The sequence below is a fragment of the Mauremys reevesii genome, linkage group 15, assembly GCF_016161935.1.
Source record: "Mauremys reevesii isolate NIE-2019 linkage group 15, ASM1616193v1, whole genome shotgun sequence".
NCBI lineage: Eukaryota > Metazoa > Chordata > Testudines > Geoemydidae > Mauremys > Mauremys reevesii.
The window spans coordinates 40,316,528-40,334,150 of record NC_052637.1 but is presented as its reverse complement, the minus strand read 5'-3'; the positions used below and the strand labels follow the sequence as shown (position 1 = coordinate 40,334,150).

Below are 17,623 nucleotides of genomic sequence, written 5' to 3'. Positions count from 1 at the left end.
GGAAGACCTGAAAGGGAACAGAAATGCAGCTAGATCTGTATCTATGAGAAACCCTATGTTTATCTCCCCTTCCTAACCCATTTCTGTGCTTCTGACCTCACAGAGGTGTTGTGAAGATAAATACATTTAAAATTGCAACGTGCTCATGTTCTATGCTGATGGGAGCTATATCAGTACTTTTTAGAGAAGGTAACTTCTTCATGACCCCATTCTCCAATGTTACTCATGGTGTTCCCATGACTTTCTGAAGGAGGCACAGGTGGAACAGGTGACTTCTGTTGAAGATTTCCATTGTTAGACAAAATAGTCGTATGGCAGGTGCATATGCATATCACCATCCAGAATTTGGTCATATATATATAATTTGAATAATGCTTGACTTCTGTGAGAAGCTACAGGGTAGGTTTTCATTTAGCAGTGACTCATCTTTCTAGCTTTTTTTTTTCTTCTTAGTGCTTCATCCAAGAAACTCTGACTAAGTCAGCTTTGCCACGTCCCAAGTGTAGCCGGGATTCCTCACAGCTTTTGATGCAAACAGAGACTAGTAATTCTCCTCAGAAATAGCAAGAAATTGCTATTTGTGGGCTCATGCTTTACGCAATGATGACCTTGGCTGAGGCAACCTAAACAGAATGGGCCCAGTGCATGGAGTCGATGCCATTGTGGTAAATAAAGGCAGTGCCAACAGGGCATGATTTCAACATGCATTGGCAAATGAAACCTGCTTGGGCAGGGGCACTATGCTCATAAGCTATATTTTCATAATGACAGGCTGGGAACCTGATGACACTATGTCATAGTAAGACAATCCAGGTTTGTGTCTCAGCTCCTTTTTTGTTTGTTTAAATATGGTTGCTTTTACACTACATATATTACAGTTTTATTATCATGTGTTTTAACATGATGAATGGTAGAGATAGGCTTGAAGGGAAATGACAGATATTTGTCAGCAGCTCAGCACTTCAAGTTTTGATCTTGGCTTTGTGGCTGATCACATAATGCTTCTGTTTGGGGACATAAACCAGCTGTTACCTGATGGAGGCTAGGAAGAAACTTTCCTTTGGGGCAATTTATTCCACTCTGAGGGCTCTTATCCCTTTCTCTGAAGCATCTAGTGTTAGCCACTATCAGAGACAAGACACTGGACTAGATGGACCATGGGTCTCACCTGGTATAGTAAGTCCTTTGTCCCCATCCCCACCCCCCAGTCACCACTGCCACCCTTCCCCCAACCACTGTTTTTCTATATGAAATTTCAGATACCTGTGAATGTACTAAACAGCCTTCTAAACCTGGAGTGATATTGGCACCAGAGTATGTTCATTTCTCAGGGGGTTGTGCAAACATTGTTTTACCCACTGTTTTGTTGCACGTGGCTTTTTTTTAAGGGTTGTTTTTTCTTTTGGTTTAGGACCATCCTTACACTGACATTCAAATAAAGCCACCAGTGTTGCCAGATTGGGGTTCAAAAAACCAACCTGTCCCAGAGATGGAGGCACAGATGGAACTGGAGCCAAATGTCCCCAAGGTTTGGAGACATTCAAATTTTGTGTTCTGTTTCAGCATGCTGTAGAGTTAGAACTAAGCCAGGACATTTGTAACCCAAGATTCAGACAAACTTTCCCACAGTTCGGAGCAGATGGGTTCAGACCAGGAAAACCATTTAAAACCACCAAGTTTGTCAGGGTTTCTGCCTGAAACCATAAGTTGAAGGAAAACCCAGCCCAAGGTAATGTGAAACTCAGTCCAGATACACCAAAAGGCTAACAAACTTCCGTGAACCCGGCCCAAATTTAAGATTTGTAAGGTTGTGCTGGCTTTGGCTGTCTGTAAAAATTATCCCTAAGTAATGCTAAGGGCAGCCAAGGCAGAGCGATTAAGATGTTGACTTTAGGCTTTGGAGATGATCACAAGACACGACAAAATAAAATCAAACATACAGAACCTTTCCTCTTCTTGTGCTCTGGTGATAAGCTCCCAGATCTTGGGCTCTTTCTACATGACTTTGGGGAAGTAGCAAGCCTCCTCCTACTACCTGTGTCCTAGTGACTGGCTTTTGGAGCTTGGGCTTTCCACCAGTCGTTGCTCCACTAATCGCGCTCCACTCTATTCTATTCTAGTTCTTATACTACACCCATCAACACTGTATCCAAGTACCTACAAATAGCTTTGATAGCCCTGACTGTTGGACATGGATGCTGTGTGCAAAGATCTCGTTTCAAGTGAAGTTAGATTTTACCCAAACTATTCACAAGATAGGGTAGCTGTATGTAGAACTCATGGATCTTCCAAATTGTTCATTGTAACTTTACCAGGTATATTCTGGGGTCTGTTAGTGGCTAGTTTTTATCATTGTCCCTCTCCATATCTATTTACATTGTGGTTACTTCACTTGGAGCATATTGTGTGCTCTTTAGCTATTCCCTATTGTTTTATAGCAAGAAATATTAACTCAGAAACACACTCAAGGTACATTGTTTAGGTTAAGGTCTCTCCCTGATTCTCAGCTTTCTCTCTTCAGGACAGTTTTGTTAAGATGATATTACATCTCCGGGGCCTACTTCGTAAGAGCATTAAAGTTGTGATGAATAAAACAACTGTGGTGAGTCTGTAATAAATTAATTGTTCCATTTTATATGAACAGGAGAACTAGCAGGAGACTTGAGGCTGAACACAAATATGATTATTGCTTGGGATCCAAGCTTGAAAGACGGGGAGGAAGGGAGAAAAAAGATGCCATAGTGGGTTCAGGAAAAAAGGGAAAGAATTTGAGAAACAAACCTCTGCCCAGAGCATTGTGGTTAATAATAGGCAATTTGGAGTGTCAATTTCCATTTGCCTCAATAAATGGGAAATCTGAAGTTGCTCTTCAATGTTCAGAATTTAATTTTACAGGGATGTAATGAGCTAGAAGAGCGTGCCATTCTCCTCTACTGGATAGAAACTGAACTGCTCAACTGTGTTTCCTAGGCCCTCTAACTGCTAATGGAGATTCTCCTTAAACTCAAGAGGCAAGTGCCTTTTGGTTTGCTTGTTTTTAAGGTAGACACTGAGTTCTATCCCTCCTGTGACTGTAAAATTCTGCTGACAAGTTTAGTCCGGAAGACATGCCACAGAGCTGTTACTCTGCTGTCCCAGAAGTGAGATCCATGAAACTCAGATGCTCAAGAATCAGTTTTGTCTAAGAGGAGTAGGTAATGAATTGACTGATATGCAGCACTCCCCTCTAAGGGGCAGAATCATAACTCTTTGTCATGTACTCTATATTGCTCAAAGCCATTGGAGATTCCCCTTTATTTCTAGCACTTAGGACTTTTGCTTTCAGAACTTCTGGTGAGAGTTTTCTCTCTGGTGCGACCACAACGTTCAGCGTGGCCATGATGTGCAAAACTGTGAAGATCCTAGGTGACCACCTATTTATTACAATAATCTCTCACTATCATAAGGCCAGAGTTTGCCACCTTTACTCATGCTATAAAATACCTCACTCTGGAAATAGTTGAGTATTTTTCATCAATGGGACTTCTCTTGGAATGAGGTGCTACTCAAGGTGCGTCAAGGTAGCACCCTAGCCCTTAGTATCCAAGTAACCTCAACAGCTGGCCTCTTGTCTCTTGGTATATGCCATTTTTGTGTCATTCCCCCACCCAGAAGGAAAGAATGGTATGTTCTGGGAGCGACTGCTAAGAGGAAGTAAGTTCTTCAGATGCACAGTAATTGTTTGACAATGAACAGTTTGTTTGCAGAGGGAACAAGCCTGAGTTGTCAGAGGCCATTACTGTGCTGAAGAGAAAAAAAATGCAGAAAGAAAGAAACCTTGGCAGGGAATCTCTAGGCAGGACAGTGGTTTCTCTCTGAAATTCCCTGTGTCTGCAGTGCCATTAACACTGACTTCGCTTGGGTCGCACTTGCTTTGTTGTGTTCCAGTACAGTAAGTGGTGCATGCAAGCTGGTTAAAGGGCCCGCTGCCCGCTGGTGAACTTCGGCCTCATTCTTTCTTTTTTGTAGATAAGCATGTCCTTCTTCTGCTGTTGCCACTGTGTCTCAGCTACTCCAGGAGAGGTAAGAGAGCAGCTACCCTGCTGTGTGCAAAAAATGCCTGCAGTACCGAACTCTTGGGAGAGCAGGGATAGGAAGGAGGAAGGGGGGAAGAGGGTTATTAATGTGCCCAGTGAGGGGAAATCAAGCAGACTAATAATATCGGAAACTGATAACCCTTTTTTTTTGCCCTAGAATGCTGGGCAAGGATGGTCTTATGTGGGCAGAGCATGGTTGCTGAACAGATCCCACTGTACAGAGAAAGTGAGAGAGAGGGAAAGGCAGGTGTACTTACCCAGAAATCCTATATATGCCTATGAAGAGTTTAATTGTGAACTGGCGTATGTGGCTAGGCAGGGATTTAAGATGACATATGATGACCCATTATTCCCCTCCACAGGCTAATCTCACTGCAGATCACAGCATTGGGGAATTGCCACTCCCTCCTTCGACACAAGTGGTCAGGGACTGGGCGGGGCAGAGCTTTGGCTCCACCTCCTGGTGGTGCTGGTGTACACAGCCGAGTCCATGCACTGGGTGAAAGGAAGCAGTGACAATTTGGTGTCTGCTTTGCTCCCAGGGCTGACCCTTACTCAGGGCAGATTGCAAGGTGCCAGTCTGACCATAAATAAGAGCGGAGACAGACAGTAAATTACTACAGCTAAGCACATTTACCAAAATAATTTGTGCTTGGTACGTTATTTTGGAAAATGCTTGTATTTATTTTCTGGACACTGCAGAGAGTGTATGAGCTTCTAAGCATTTTGGGGCTGGGTCCCTCTTTCTGTAGCACAGTGGGGATCCTGGTCCATGAATAGGGCTCATGGGCCCTATTGCCAAACAAATTAATACATGAATAATAGTAATAATTAATAATATGAAAGATCCCCCTCTTTAACTGTTGACTTTTCTTAACTTTTTCATATTTAAATAGCACCTTTTTGCATTCATGTGCCAAGGGATAACAGGCTCCAAATTGTACGCTCCTTAATAGCTGCTTATTTTTCTGATTAGTTCATATAAAAATATACCCACAAAACCAAAATTGGTGGAGATTCCTAGCAGCTTTTTCAACCCAGCATAAGTGGTCATTTTCATGGCTGATCATCAGCATGCTTACCCTCCAATACACTTTCATCAGATAGCTCTTTCATCTGAAGAAGGGCAGACTGAATTTTTTTGAATTTCAAACTTATGAAGAACAACTGTCTCTACATTTTGAATTGTGGTGAGGAAAAAAAACAGAAAAGAATGGTCAACAAAACATTTGTAAATTTCTGTTTTTGTGTTTTTTCATCTGTTCCAATCTCTACTTTTCAAAAAGCGTTGCAAACATTATTACTTAAGCCATATGATTCCTATTATGAGGTAGATATGAAATAGTGTCCTCATTTTATTCCTGAAAAAATTGAGGCACAGATAAAGGTGAAGTGATTTACCCTTATTTTTCTGGTTTAAATATTATTAAACACTCAGTGAGCTCATTGGCAAATCGTTTTTCTAGCATCTTGTCCCAAGACTTGGTTGGGAGTTGGAGGGTGTGTTTGGCATAGTGAATCATGAACTGTGTAGTAGACTGATAATAGTCAACTTCTAGTGGTAAATCTGAAAATGTAATGGCTGCTAAAACTGCGAAAATTCTTTTCCATCTAGCAACAGATAGATGTTAGAATGCAGAGCACTCATAAACAATGCCTAAGAGCAACTACGTAGGTTGGTTCTCAAACACCTAATTTTCTATAAAATAGCTAAGATTGGGGAAAGTATTCTTGGTACTAGCTTGCAAATAAACACATGGGGGCAGAGTCTCAGTTGAGGTAAATTGTCCAAGCTACATCATAATTTACACGAGCTCAGGATCTTCCTAGGGAGAGAAAACGAGGTAACTGTACCTGACTTATTTAATGGAAAACCTTTTCCAATTTTTCTTCTGGTTCTTAGCAGTCTTCTGTGGGTGGGACTGTCCTTGCTTTGGGCCAGAACTTACTCAACAATGAGTATTCCTTATTCCATAACTAGTCCCCACTGACTTCAACAAAACTACTCCTGGTGTAATAAGGCACGGTTCAACACAAGTCAAGGGGATCACAGCTTTGTTGGTCACCTTGAAACTTGTGTGATCCGACTGAAAAAAACCTCCCGTCTTTTAGAGCTATACTTGTAAATAATATCCAGTACGTTGGGAGACTTCCTCTTGGCTAGTCTTTAATATTCCCCTCCAGCCTTAGGTGAAGATGTCAGCATTGATTTAGCATAAGCAAAGCTCATTCCCCTTCAATTTGAAGCCCTTGCATAAGACATAATAACTTTTCTTCTCTTTCACAGAGGGAAGCTCTTACTGCACACTATCCAAAACAACCCTGTCGAGACATTGGCGGTGGTAAGATTTTAACTATTTTCCTTGGACATTTTATTTTTAGATGGTGGTTGAAGTGATAATTAGTAAGTTCTGGTATTCACCCAAAAATGTTTCATTGCTGAAAGCATATATATGTGTGTGTACATAGATGCACACACCCACATATTCTCAGGGTATCTCTACACTACGAAATTAGTTCGATTTAATGTAAGTTGATTTTTTAGAAATGGATTTTGATACAGTCGATTGTGTGTGTCCCCACTTAAGACTATTAAGACCATTAAGTCGGCGGAGTGTGTCCACAGTACCGAGGCTAGCATCGACTTTCGGAGCGTTGCACTCTAGGTAGCTATCCCACAGTTCCTGCAGTCTCTGCCGCCCATTGGAATTCTGGGTTGAGCTCCCAATGCCTGATGGGGCAAAAACATTGTTGCTGGTGGTTCTGAGTACATGTCATCAGGCCCCTCATCCCCTGTGAAAGCAACGGCAAAAAATCGTTTCTCGCCTTTTTCCTGGGTTACCCGTGCAGATGACATACCACGGCAAGTATGGCGGCTGCTCAGCTCACTGTCACCGTACATTTCCTGGGTGCTACTGGCAGACGCAGTACTGCAGTGCTACACAGCAGCAGCTCCTTGCCTTTGCAAGTTAGCAAAGAGGGTTAGCAGCTGTATGGTACTGTCTGCTGCTGTCTCCTGGTTCCTCCTGTCCGGCCTCGGTGAGATCGGTCGGGGGCTCCTGGGCAGACATGGATGCTCCTGTCTGGTCTTGGTGAGGTCGGTTGGGGGCTCCTGGGCAGACATGGGTGCTCCTGGCCGATCTCGGTGAGGTCAATTGGGGGCGCCTGGACATAAATGGGAGTGACTCCAGGTCATTCCCTTCTTTAAGTTTTGTCTAATGGAGATTCAGTCCTGCCTGGAATATCAGTCAAGCCTACCAAAGAACCAGAGAGGCAAATGGCCGCTCCGGGTCAGAGCCCCAGATATCCTACTTCTATGATGAGCTGCATGCCATTGTAGGGGGTGCCCCTACAACTACCCCACCCCTGTGCTTCCCTCCTCTCCCACCCCTCCTGGGCTACCTTGGCAGTTATCCTCCCATTTGTGTGATGGATTAACAAAGAATGCATGAATTTGAAATAATGACTTTATTGCCTCTGCAAGCAGAGATCAAAGGCGGGAGGGGAGGGCGGTTGGCTTACAGGGAAGTAGAGTGAACCAAGGGGGAGGGTTTTCATGAAGGAGAAAGAAACAGAACTTTCACACCGTAGCCTGGCCAGTCATGAAACTGGTTTTCAAAGCTTTTCTGATGCGCAGCATGCCCTGCTGCACTCTTCTAACTGCCCTGGTGTCTGGCTGTGCTTAATCATTTCATCTTTTAGAACGGAGCTCTGATAGCACGGTTTCGTCTCCCCATACAGTGATCAGATCCAGTACCTCCCGTTTGGTCCATGCTGGAGCTCTTTTGCAATTCTGGGACTCCATGGTCACCTGTGCTGATCTGCTTGCCACGGTGGCCAAACAGGAAATGAAATTCAAAAGTTCATGGGGCTTTTCCTGTCTATCTGGCCAGTGCATTTGAGTTGAGAGTGCTATCCAGAGCGGTCACAATGGAGCACTCTGGGATAGCTCCCAGAGGCCAATACCATCGAATCGCGTCCACGCGACCCCAAATTCGACCCAGCAGGGTCGATTTCAGTTCTAATCCCCTCATTGGGGAGGAGTACAGAAATCGATTTTAAGAGCCCTTTAAGTCGACAAAAATGGCTTCATCGTGTGGACAGGTGCAGGGTTAAATCGATCTAACACCGCTAAATTCAACCTAACTTGTAGTGTAGACCAGGGCTCAGGCTCCCATTTTGGGCAATCAAGAGAAACAAACAAAATAATAAAGCAGACTCCCCCCCACACCCCAGGGTTTGTAAGCATGTGGTTATAAAAGAGCCTATCAAATGATAATGTTCTCACATATATATAACAATTTTATCCCCCCAAAAAACTAAACTACCAAACATGTATAGGAATTCAATGCAGTGCTGTTGAAGTGGAGCCACATTTGGGGTGGAATGCAGCAATTTAGGACAGGAAGTGAAGAATACCAAATTTAGTTGAAACTGGAGGATCATTGAAGGAGGTAGAATAGAATGTAATTGACAAAGATGGATTTTCCCCAAAGCTAAAAACTGTTTAATTTGCAATATGTTCAATTGAATATTTAAAGGGGTTAGAAATGATGGTGATAGACATTATAGTAATTTATGCAGAGAAGGCAAGTGTCAAATTGGGACAATTCTTCCCGTGTCAGATAGGTCTTCAGCTAAATATCAAAGTGTTTCAGGTTTTTGGTCATTTGGTTTTTTGTCGAAAGCTCAATTTTTTTGGCAGAAAACAGAGACTTACCATGATATTTTTTTTCTCTTATTGAAATCTTTATTTTCTGTCAAAACCCAGCCCTACTATTTTACATGGAAATGGGATAACAGCTCACTATACAGCTGTCAATCAGCTTGGCATTTATCACAGGTTTCAAAGTTTCTCAAATCACTTTTCTACAGTATTCAAGAAAGCTGCCAAACAGGTATTTGTTTCAGACAGACTGAATAAGTAAATAAAAGATCTACCTGGAACTAGATAAATGGCCATATTCTGCTTTCAGTTGACTCTGGAGTAACTCCATTGAGTTCAGTGGAGTAATTCTGGGTTTTCCCTGACATCTCAGAGAGCAGACTTTGACCTTCTGTTTAGTTACAAATGGATTACTTGCACTCTTAATTTTCCTTTTTGTTGAAGAAAAGTGTTTTCTTTCTCTTTTTTTTTACTAGAACTAAGACACTTCTTGAAAACCACTCTCAGCATTAATCTGGCAGCAAGGAAGCATACTGAAACCTACTTTTGGAGAATAAAATCTGACTAGAGTTTTCCTTCTTTTTTAAAAAAAAAGTTGCTGTGACATTTGTTAGAAATATTACTAGCAAATGGATCATGTGTTCCATTGCTCGGGAGATGCAATTAGATTTTCTGCAGGTTTGTAAAACAAACTATGGTCTAACTGTGTTGTCATGGAACCATTGGTCTGATTTCCAGTTAGATACCTCAACTTTTAATTAGGATGCTAGTACTTATTTTGGTGCAACTGTTTGTTTTTTTTCAAAATCACCTAAGGGATTTGGTTCTCAAATGCCCATTAAAATTATTGCGAACTGGACAGCCAAATGCTCTAAGTGGAGTTGAAATTCTTAGCCAACATGTTCTGTTAAACATTATGTTGCAAAGAATAAGAAGCATTTGCTTAGTGGAGAAGATTTGAGCACCTCACAGTCATTAAAGGATTTTATCCCCCTAACACCCCTGTAAGGTGAGGAAGCGTTATCTTCAGTTTACGTATGGGAAAGTGAGGCATAGAATAAATTAAATCATAGAATCACAGAATGTAGGACTGGAAGGGACTTTGAGAGATCATCTAGTCCAGTCCCATCCACTGAGCCAGGACCAAGTATTAACTAGATCATCCCTGACAGGTGTTTGTCTAACCTGTTCTTAAAAACCTCCAGTGACAGATTCCACAGCCTCCCTAAGTCATTTGTTCCAGTGATTAACTACCCTGACAGGAAGTTTTTCCTAATGTTCAACTTAAACCATCCTTGCTGCATTTAAGCCCATTGCTTCTTGTCCTGTCCTCAGTGCATAAGGACAACAATTTATCACCCTCCTCTTTATAACAAGATTTTACATATTTGAAGACTGTTATCGTGTCTGCCCCCGTCCCAGTCTTCTCTTCTACAGACTAAACAAACCCAATTTTTTCAATCTTTCCTCCTAGGTCATATTTTCTAGACCTTTCTCTAATTTGTCCACCTCTTTCCCAAAGTGTGGTGCCACAAACTGGACACCGTATTCCAGTGGAGGCCTTATCAGTACTGAACAAAGTGGAAGAATTATTCTCATGTCTTGTTTACCTCACTCCTCCCAGTGCTAATACATCTGAGAATGATGTTCACTTTTTTACAACAGTATTACACTGTTTACTCATATTTAGTTTGTGATCCATTACCACTCTCAGATCCTTTTTCTACAGCAGTCCTTCCTAGCCAGTCATTTTCCATTTTGTATTTGTGCGATTGGTTATTCCTTCCTAAATGCAGTACTTTGCATATGTCGTTACTGAATTCCATCAATTTATTTCCGACCATCTCTCAGTTTGTCTTTTGCACAAGGTCTCACAGGATGTCTGTGGCTAAGATGGAAATGGAGCCAAGGTCTCCAAAGTTTCAGACAAATGCCCTGTCCAGCCTTCCGACCCTAAAATGGTATCTACTGATCAAAACTCTAGAGGATAGGAGAAGAAGGATGGTGCTGTAGTTAGCAGAGCACTCAGGAGATCTCAGTTCAGTTCTCTGCTCTACTTCTTGTGTGACCTTGGGCAAGTCATTTAGGGTAAAGTTTTCAAAGACGCCTAAGTGACCAATCCCATTTTTAAAAAGTGATGTAGGCACTTAAGTCACTCTGAAAATTGGACTTGTGTTCCTAGATCGCTTAAGCACTTTTGAAAATCTTACCCGTAATCTCTCTGTGCATCAGTTCCCATCTGCAGAATGGGGTAATAGCACTTCGCGGCTGCACAGGGGTTTTGTGAAGATAAATGCATTAAAGATCATGAAGTGAGCAGATATTATGTTAACTGGGACTCGATAAGCACCAAAGTAGATAGACAGATATCTGGCTCCAGCTGGTAGTACCAAGAGGACTGCTAAATATTACTATGAGTTTGTAATTGAGCATGGCCGGTAGCCCAGAGTCTTCCATATATTTCATGCAAGTCTTTTTTTCGTTTCCCATTTGATTTATTATTTTGCTAACACTCCAATTCCTGTGGGTCTTTAATCGTTGCAGATGTCTTCAGTAAGGAGGGGACCCTCACTATGAAACTGGTAAATGTGCTCGAGATTGACATGCTGTTTTCAGATATCGCTGAAACTTTCAACAAGCAGCATGGGGATCACTGGGCCATGAAGGAAGCCATCCAAAGGCTGAAAGAAGTCTCTGGCTGTGCTCCCACTAATAGTCTTGCAGCCTGCATAGAGAATATAAAGCAGCAGCACGGTAAGCAGACAAAGACTAAGGGTGAACTGAAGCCAATGGTAAAACAGTGAGGACCAAATCCTCAGACTGAACTAACAGTGCCCCCCTGCAAGTTGATGTGGGCACAGCATTGGCTGGGCTCTGTAGGGAATCTGTCTAGTCCTTGTGGCTACTAGGAAGGTCAGCAATGAAGAGTCTGCATTTCACAGGAGAGCAGCAGAGACTAACAAGTGTATTAATAAGGATTAGCCCTCCAAAGCTGTGCGTCAGACCATGGTTACCTTCACTTTCCCCCAAACAACATGTTTCACACCATTCGGGAGGGCTATGTTTCTTGGGGGCTCGAGAGAACATAGGGAACTGATTTGCATAAAATAAGAACGCTGCGCCTAGTCTGATTCCATCCTTTCACAGGGTTTCAGATGATCGGGGTGTGTGGGTGTGTGTGTCACTGTTCCAGGACAGGAGTCATCCCACTTGTGGGTGGAGTTGCATTTATACTGCTTCTTGTTCCTGCTGTCCTCATGAAGTTCGGGAGTGGGATTGAATCCAGGTCTCCTGTGTGGCAGGGAAAACTTTAGACAACTGAACCATTCCCTGTTATTTAACAAAAGCATATGACTAATTTGCTAATTCTTATAAGGCCACTTCCTGGTTTTCTGTCACAGTGTGCCATCAAGATACTAAGAATTTTGGACACCCTTTTCCACCTGCCATGCTTCTAGCTCGGTTCTACATTGTAGAGGAATACAAATTTTTTCCAGCCAGGTTCAGTGACCTTACAAATCTGTCTCAAGTTCCCCCTCTTTAGATTTGGCTTTCTAGTGCAGTAACTCTTCACTTGGCAGTAAATCCAAACCTTCCTGTGTAATGTTAACCTTCTGAGCCACTGCAGCAAAAAAAGAAAAAAAATCTAAACAAGGAGCTAAACAAATCCCATATGGAACTAGAAGCACCATGTGTTTGTGAAGCCAATAATAGGAAGAACAATGATGCATCTCATGGAAGATTAGACCAGATTTTCAATACACTTTTTATTAAGACTCACCCAACACCTGATGGTTTGCATTGAAAGAATGGCAGGTAAAAGACAGAGGATTAAGGGTCAAATTTACTCTGGTTTAACTCCAGTGACTTCCCTAGAGGGAATATCAATATGTTTGTACCAAGGATGAATTGGTCCACATGTGTTTAAGCAAGTGGCATGGAGGAGCTTGACTTACTAATGGGAAATGGCTCTATTGTACAAAACACACACACACAAAACACAACCACAGATAAGGAAGTTGGAAAGAACCTAATTTTATGGCATTCCTTTCCCAGTCAGTCACTGTGAATAGCTCAGTGGCGCCAAGTTTAGGTTTCTAGTGACAAAAGCATTTAGACATCTTTCTTGGACCAAAACCAGAACCAGCTAAATCCCAAGATATACATTGTTTTGTCTTTTAGGTGCCTGCAATGTACAGGTGCACATGGAGGGCTATAGGTTTTCACTCGTTGCAGAGGAAAAAGAAGTGCCTGAAAAATTGGAGCAGGCCCAACGGCAGGTAGGGGAGCTGAATCATGCCACAAAGTGTGTCATTGCTATGGAAATGAAGCTCCAGGAAATGGTCTGCTCTGTGCTTCAGCGTCAGAGTCAACTGGAGGAGACAGTGAAAGCTGGAAACCCAGAGTACCTGGACCAAGTACGGCTAGAAGTTAATCTGAGAGAGAACTTTCAGAAAGTAAGCCTGGCCAAAGACCTCTCAAAGCAGTATGGAGAAGATGCCAGCAGGGTGCTGAAGGAAATGTCCCAGTTAGCTGGCCTGACCCTATAAAGGGGCTTCAGAAATAGGGATAGAATTGGAGTTCATGTCCTGCATTTATTACCCAAGGATTGTGTACATAATGATGAATTAGAGCCCACCCTGGTAGTGCAGTCATCATGTGGACAACAAATATGCATTCAGCAAATAGCTTATGGGTAGCCCTGGGTATTAAGTTTGTTCTGTTCACTCAAGGAACCTTAGCCAGGGCACAAGAATTTGTCCCCAGAGGGCCTTTGACTTCCATCTTGAAAATCACCGATGGACAGAAGGTACCTCCTCCCTTTACTATAGCAATGTCAACACTTGAGTTCTAATGCAGGATTTCAACCCCTACTCTGTCTTTCTGGCTGGAGGCCACCCATAGATTCCACTTTGTGCAAGGTGAATTCCTGAGTAGCCGGTTAAGTCAGCTTTCCAGCTGCTTTGCCACACCAGAGCAATGCAAAGCAACCAGAACTAGGCCAGGGAGTGTATGTGACTTGTTTAAGACAACCTGTCTGTCACAGTTTGTATTGGAATTCAATAGAATTCCCACCCTTATTTTCTAGGTCAAACTAGACTGCCTCTCAAATCTTAAACACAGCTAGTGTGCTAAAACCAAGTGTTCAGATTAAAGGCCGGAAGTACCCATTGAAGGTATAGAGATATACTCTACATTGCTTATTATTGCTATAGATAATCATCTGAACGTAAAGGCACATATCTCCTGTGCTACTAGTTGCTGCTTTTCCTCCTCACTCATCTCTTGAAATTCCCATGCTTCCCACGTTCATTGAGACAGAACCTTGAGGCAGGCAACACGTTACTAAAATAGCACGGGTGTGTTGCAAGTTGGTATTAAGATGCGTCAGCATAGCAGTACAGGGCCCCAGGACTGGGATAACAGGAGTTGTTACAGATGTGGATTAAACTGCATTGGAAAGGTTGGCAAGACTAGGATTTCAGGAGTGCTTCTCTTTAGGTATGAGGTGTATTAACATAGATGTGTGGGGATTACAGAGCATCAGGAAAACGGTAATGGGGGACTAGGACTGGGACAGCATGGATTGGTGTGCTGAAGGTCAGGTGTGAGGGGCATTGCCAGATTGAATCGATTAGCACTATGCTGGATTATTAACAGCACTATTCCACTACTTCTACAAGAGCACTACATGAACTCAAACAATGGAAATAGGACAACCTGCAAATATCGGGTGCTTGTCATGAGAGTAATGGGATCTCGGCTGAACAGTTCGCAGGGACACTAGCCTTTGAAGTCCAACTGGATCACAGCTGCAGTGCCTCACGCACACTCAGCTGAGCCTGAGGGGAAAGGAAGGTCAGAATAATTCCATAACACTTTAGCCCAGGAGGCCTGTCATTAAAATGGGCCTCTTTGGAGAAAGGACTGTCTGACTGGGGGAGGGTGGGATGGTTTTGCAAGTGCTGGACCTGGCTGGTGGTTGAAAAGCTCATTGAATTTGTCACATTTTTGAGAGATGATGGAGAAAATAGAAACCACAAGTGAAATCCTATCCAGCCTGCTAGAGCTCCACAAATAACTACAAAGGGAGCTCAATCTCTGGGTTTTTAGACTGTCACTCCTGTATCCCATACTGTTGTTTTAAATTTTGTTCTCATTTGCCACTGCTCACCCCCAAAATACATCAGAGAGCCCCAAGAGACTTATCTTGCCCTTATACGTCCTCTCACCATCCCTCATCTCATCACACACCTCACTGGGGCAGTTTGCAGCAGGTTTCTTTGCTCTCTCAGTGGTGAGCTGCTCTCTGTAAATATCCACCAGACTCTGTCCTGCCAGAAATCCAAACTATTCAGACATTTCCTTTTGGAGTTTCAGGATGCCCGCTTGCTAGACGCCGGCTTTGCACAAACTCACCAAAACCCAGCAGAGAAATGCTGATCGCTATTATTATTTTCTTGGACCTAAATGCAAGCAAATGCTCCTGCATTCAGATCAGACTGGGCATATGTCTCCCCTTCCTTGCCTAACTCCCAAACTTTCTCTCTCTCTCTAGTTCTTTTCATTTTGTTGTTGAAGGAACTTGGGAAATAAGTACATTGCCACAGCTATTTCCTGCTGCTCTGCCGGTAACATCTTGAAAACTGCAATATATGCCTCTTTTTTCAAACAAATGGGCATTTTCAGTTGTCAGTGGCTCACAAAGCTCACCTTCTGTATTTGCTTTCTTGGTGCGTTGAGTTCTCTGTGGCCTGTCACTGCCCCTCATGAAGGAAAATAACCCAGATGGTTTACCCCAACAAATCCTGCATTCCCTGATTATCACAGTGAGATAGCTGTGATCACACTATGTTGTCTGCTAGGGCTGTGTTGCATTGTGTGTGGCTCTTCCTGATTAGGGAGGGGGTGGGTGAGCATGTTAGTCAACAGTATTTATGATCCTTTTAATAAAATATACATAATGTACACAAAATAAAGCACTAGTTCAGCTACTTTTTGTGAAATTTCCTCTGCATTTGATGCTACATTTCAGATGCATTCTCCCATGCCAGACAATTTTATAAGAGCTGGGTGACTGTGCGCAGTGCATTTCATGAAACATATATGGGCTATATTAGTCTTATGTGTCCGGGAATTCTCATATAGGATTCTTTTGCTATTGTTAAACTCACACCAACCACAAACCTCATAATGTCTGTGATTAATTCAGTCCAATGCACTCACACATGTCTAAGGCTATTTGGAAATGTACGTTCTGGAACCCACCAGCATTCCTCCCATGCCATCTTCAGGAGAAGAGGACTCTCCATGTTGATTCTTTGAATCTAACACATATAACAGGCCAAATTTGGACCGGGGGTAAAAGTGTCTACATTTTTTTTTCTAAAAAATGTTGTTTCATTGAAGCCAGAATGGTGTGGGAAAATGTGTCAATTTGTATTAAAGTTTTGATGGGACAGTATGATTGCTTTTCATGAGCAAGTGTTTCTCAATGTGCGTAAGGGCTGTAAAATTTGTCCCAGGACAGGAGTGGCGTCAAGTGTCCCTGCCCATTGGTCCTGAAGTATATCACATGAGAGAGCAAGAGGAAGACTTGCCTAGTGGTTAGTGTGGGCTGAGGAAACCTGTGTTCAATTCCCTGCTCTTCTATGCACTGCCTTTGTGACCTTAGGCAATTCAGTTAGCCTCTGTTTGCTTCAATTCTCTAGCTGTAAAATGGAGATAACACATCACAGGGATTAGGGGAAGATAAATATAAATGTAGATAAAGACAACTGTGAGGCACTCAGATGCTGTGGTAATAGCAGCTATGCAAATGAGACAGAATGAGCGGCTTTTGGGATTGGAGAACCTCAGAAGATTCAATTCAGTTTGGATAAGTGCCCAAAAATCAGTTGCTCACATACACTAAGGTAAACCTCTTGGGTCTGCAAAACAAAGATGGAAACCTTGTGAGCTACCCAGTACTCACAACTTCTGCTCAAGTTAGGAGCAGGGCATTCTTTCTCACAGTATTACAGTTCTTCTATTTCTACTCATTGCCCAAACCTGGGAGAACGAAGGCTGCTGCAAAAATAAAAAAAAAATGATGGGGGTGGGAGTCTGATGAACCAGAGTTTTTCAGATCTTGAAAAATAATTTGGCTTGGGATAAAGCTCAGAGTCAGAAGAGGGATTTAATTATCTCAATCCCTGCTGAATCCCTCCCATTTTCCTCCTTCACATCTGCAGTTACACACTCACGTTCCAGGGATCGCAAGGCTGACCTGAGTCTGAAGCAAAAATGTGAGGCCTCCATTGCTGCTCAGTCTTTCTAGGAAAAAGGGCACTGCACACAAATATTTGGATCCCTAATTGGCGTTATTAAAGAAGCTGGCCATCTGGAGCCCGCTCAGTCTAATTAGTCATCAATGGGGTGGTGTTTCTGTCATAAAAAATCCTCCACTCTTACCCTGTCTTCGCACACAGGCGTTTCCAGGCTCTCTCCTCTGCTTTCATACCGTGGAGAGTGGATGGGCTCCCATTTAATAGCCATCCGCCCTGGACCTCACAGGCCAGTAACTTGTTACTTGGCAGGGCCGCCAGGCCTGAGTCTGTAAATTGCAGCAGGCTGGAAAGGTTGCAGCTCAATATGGTAAAGGAGCCAGAAGCATGTGATTTACCACACCCTCATTTGTAAGTCACTCTGATGTAAGGTTTCCAAACTTCATTACCCTGCAAAAAAGCTAGTGATGGGGAAAGCAGGTGAGGGGAATACACGGGGTGAGAAGAAAGGGGGGAAAAAACTGGACAACAAATGAATAAGGGTCCCAGGCATTGTAGCTGTTTTGCATGAAAGTTCTGGGTTTTTAGTTATTCACTTTACTTTCCAAAGCAGT

The 17,623-nt window shown here is 42.8% G+C and overlaps 1 protein-coding gene across 2 annotated transcripts; it reads left to right on the top strand.

Annotated features, from left to right (window-relative positions):
* The first annotated feature begins 3,688 nt into the window (after nucleotides 1-3,688).
* LOC120382984 lies at nucleotides 3,689-16,196 on the top strand. 2 transcript variants are annotated; one of them, XM_039500525.1, is made up of 5 exons: nucleotides 3,689-4,062; nucleotides 6,364-6,418; nucleotides 11,287-11,496; nucleotides 12,144-12,243; nucleotides 12,925-13,061. In XM_039500525.1, exons 1-5 carry the CDS (start codon nucleotides 4,015-4,017, stop codon nucleotides 12,959-12,961), a joined length of 450 nt encoding a protein of 149 aa, XP_039356459.1. In that variant the 5' UTR covers nucleotides 3,689-4,014; the 3' UTR covers nucleotides 12,962-13,061. The 2 variants fall into 2 exon arrangements, with proteins under 2 accessions (XP_039356459.1, XP_039356458.1); XM_039500524.1 differs by lacking the exon at nucleotides 12,144-12,243 and having other exon boundaries at nucleotides 12,925-16,196.
* The last annotated feature ends 1,427 nt before the right edge of the window (nucleotides 16,197-17,623 follow it).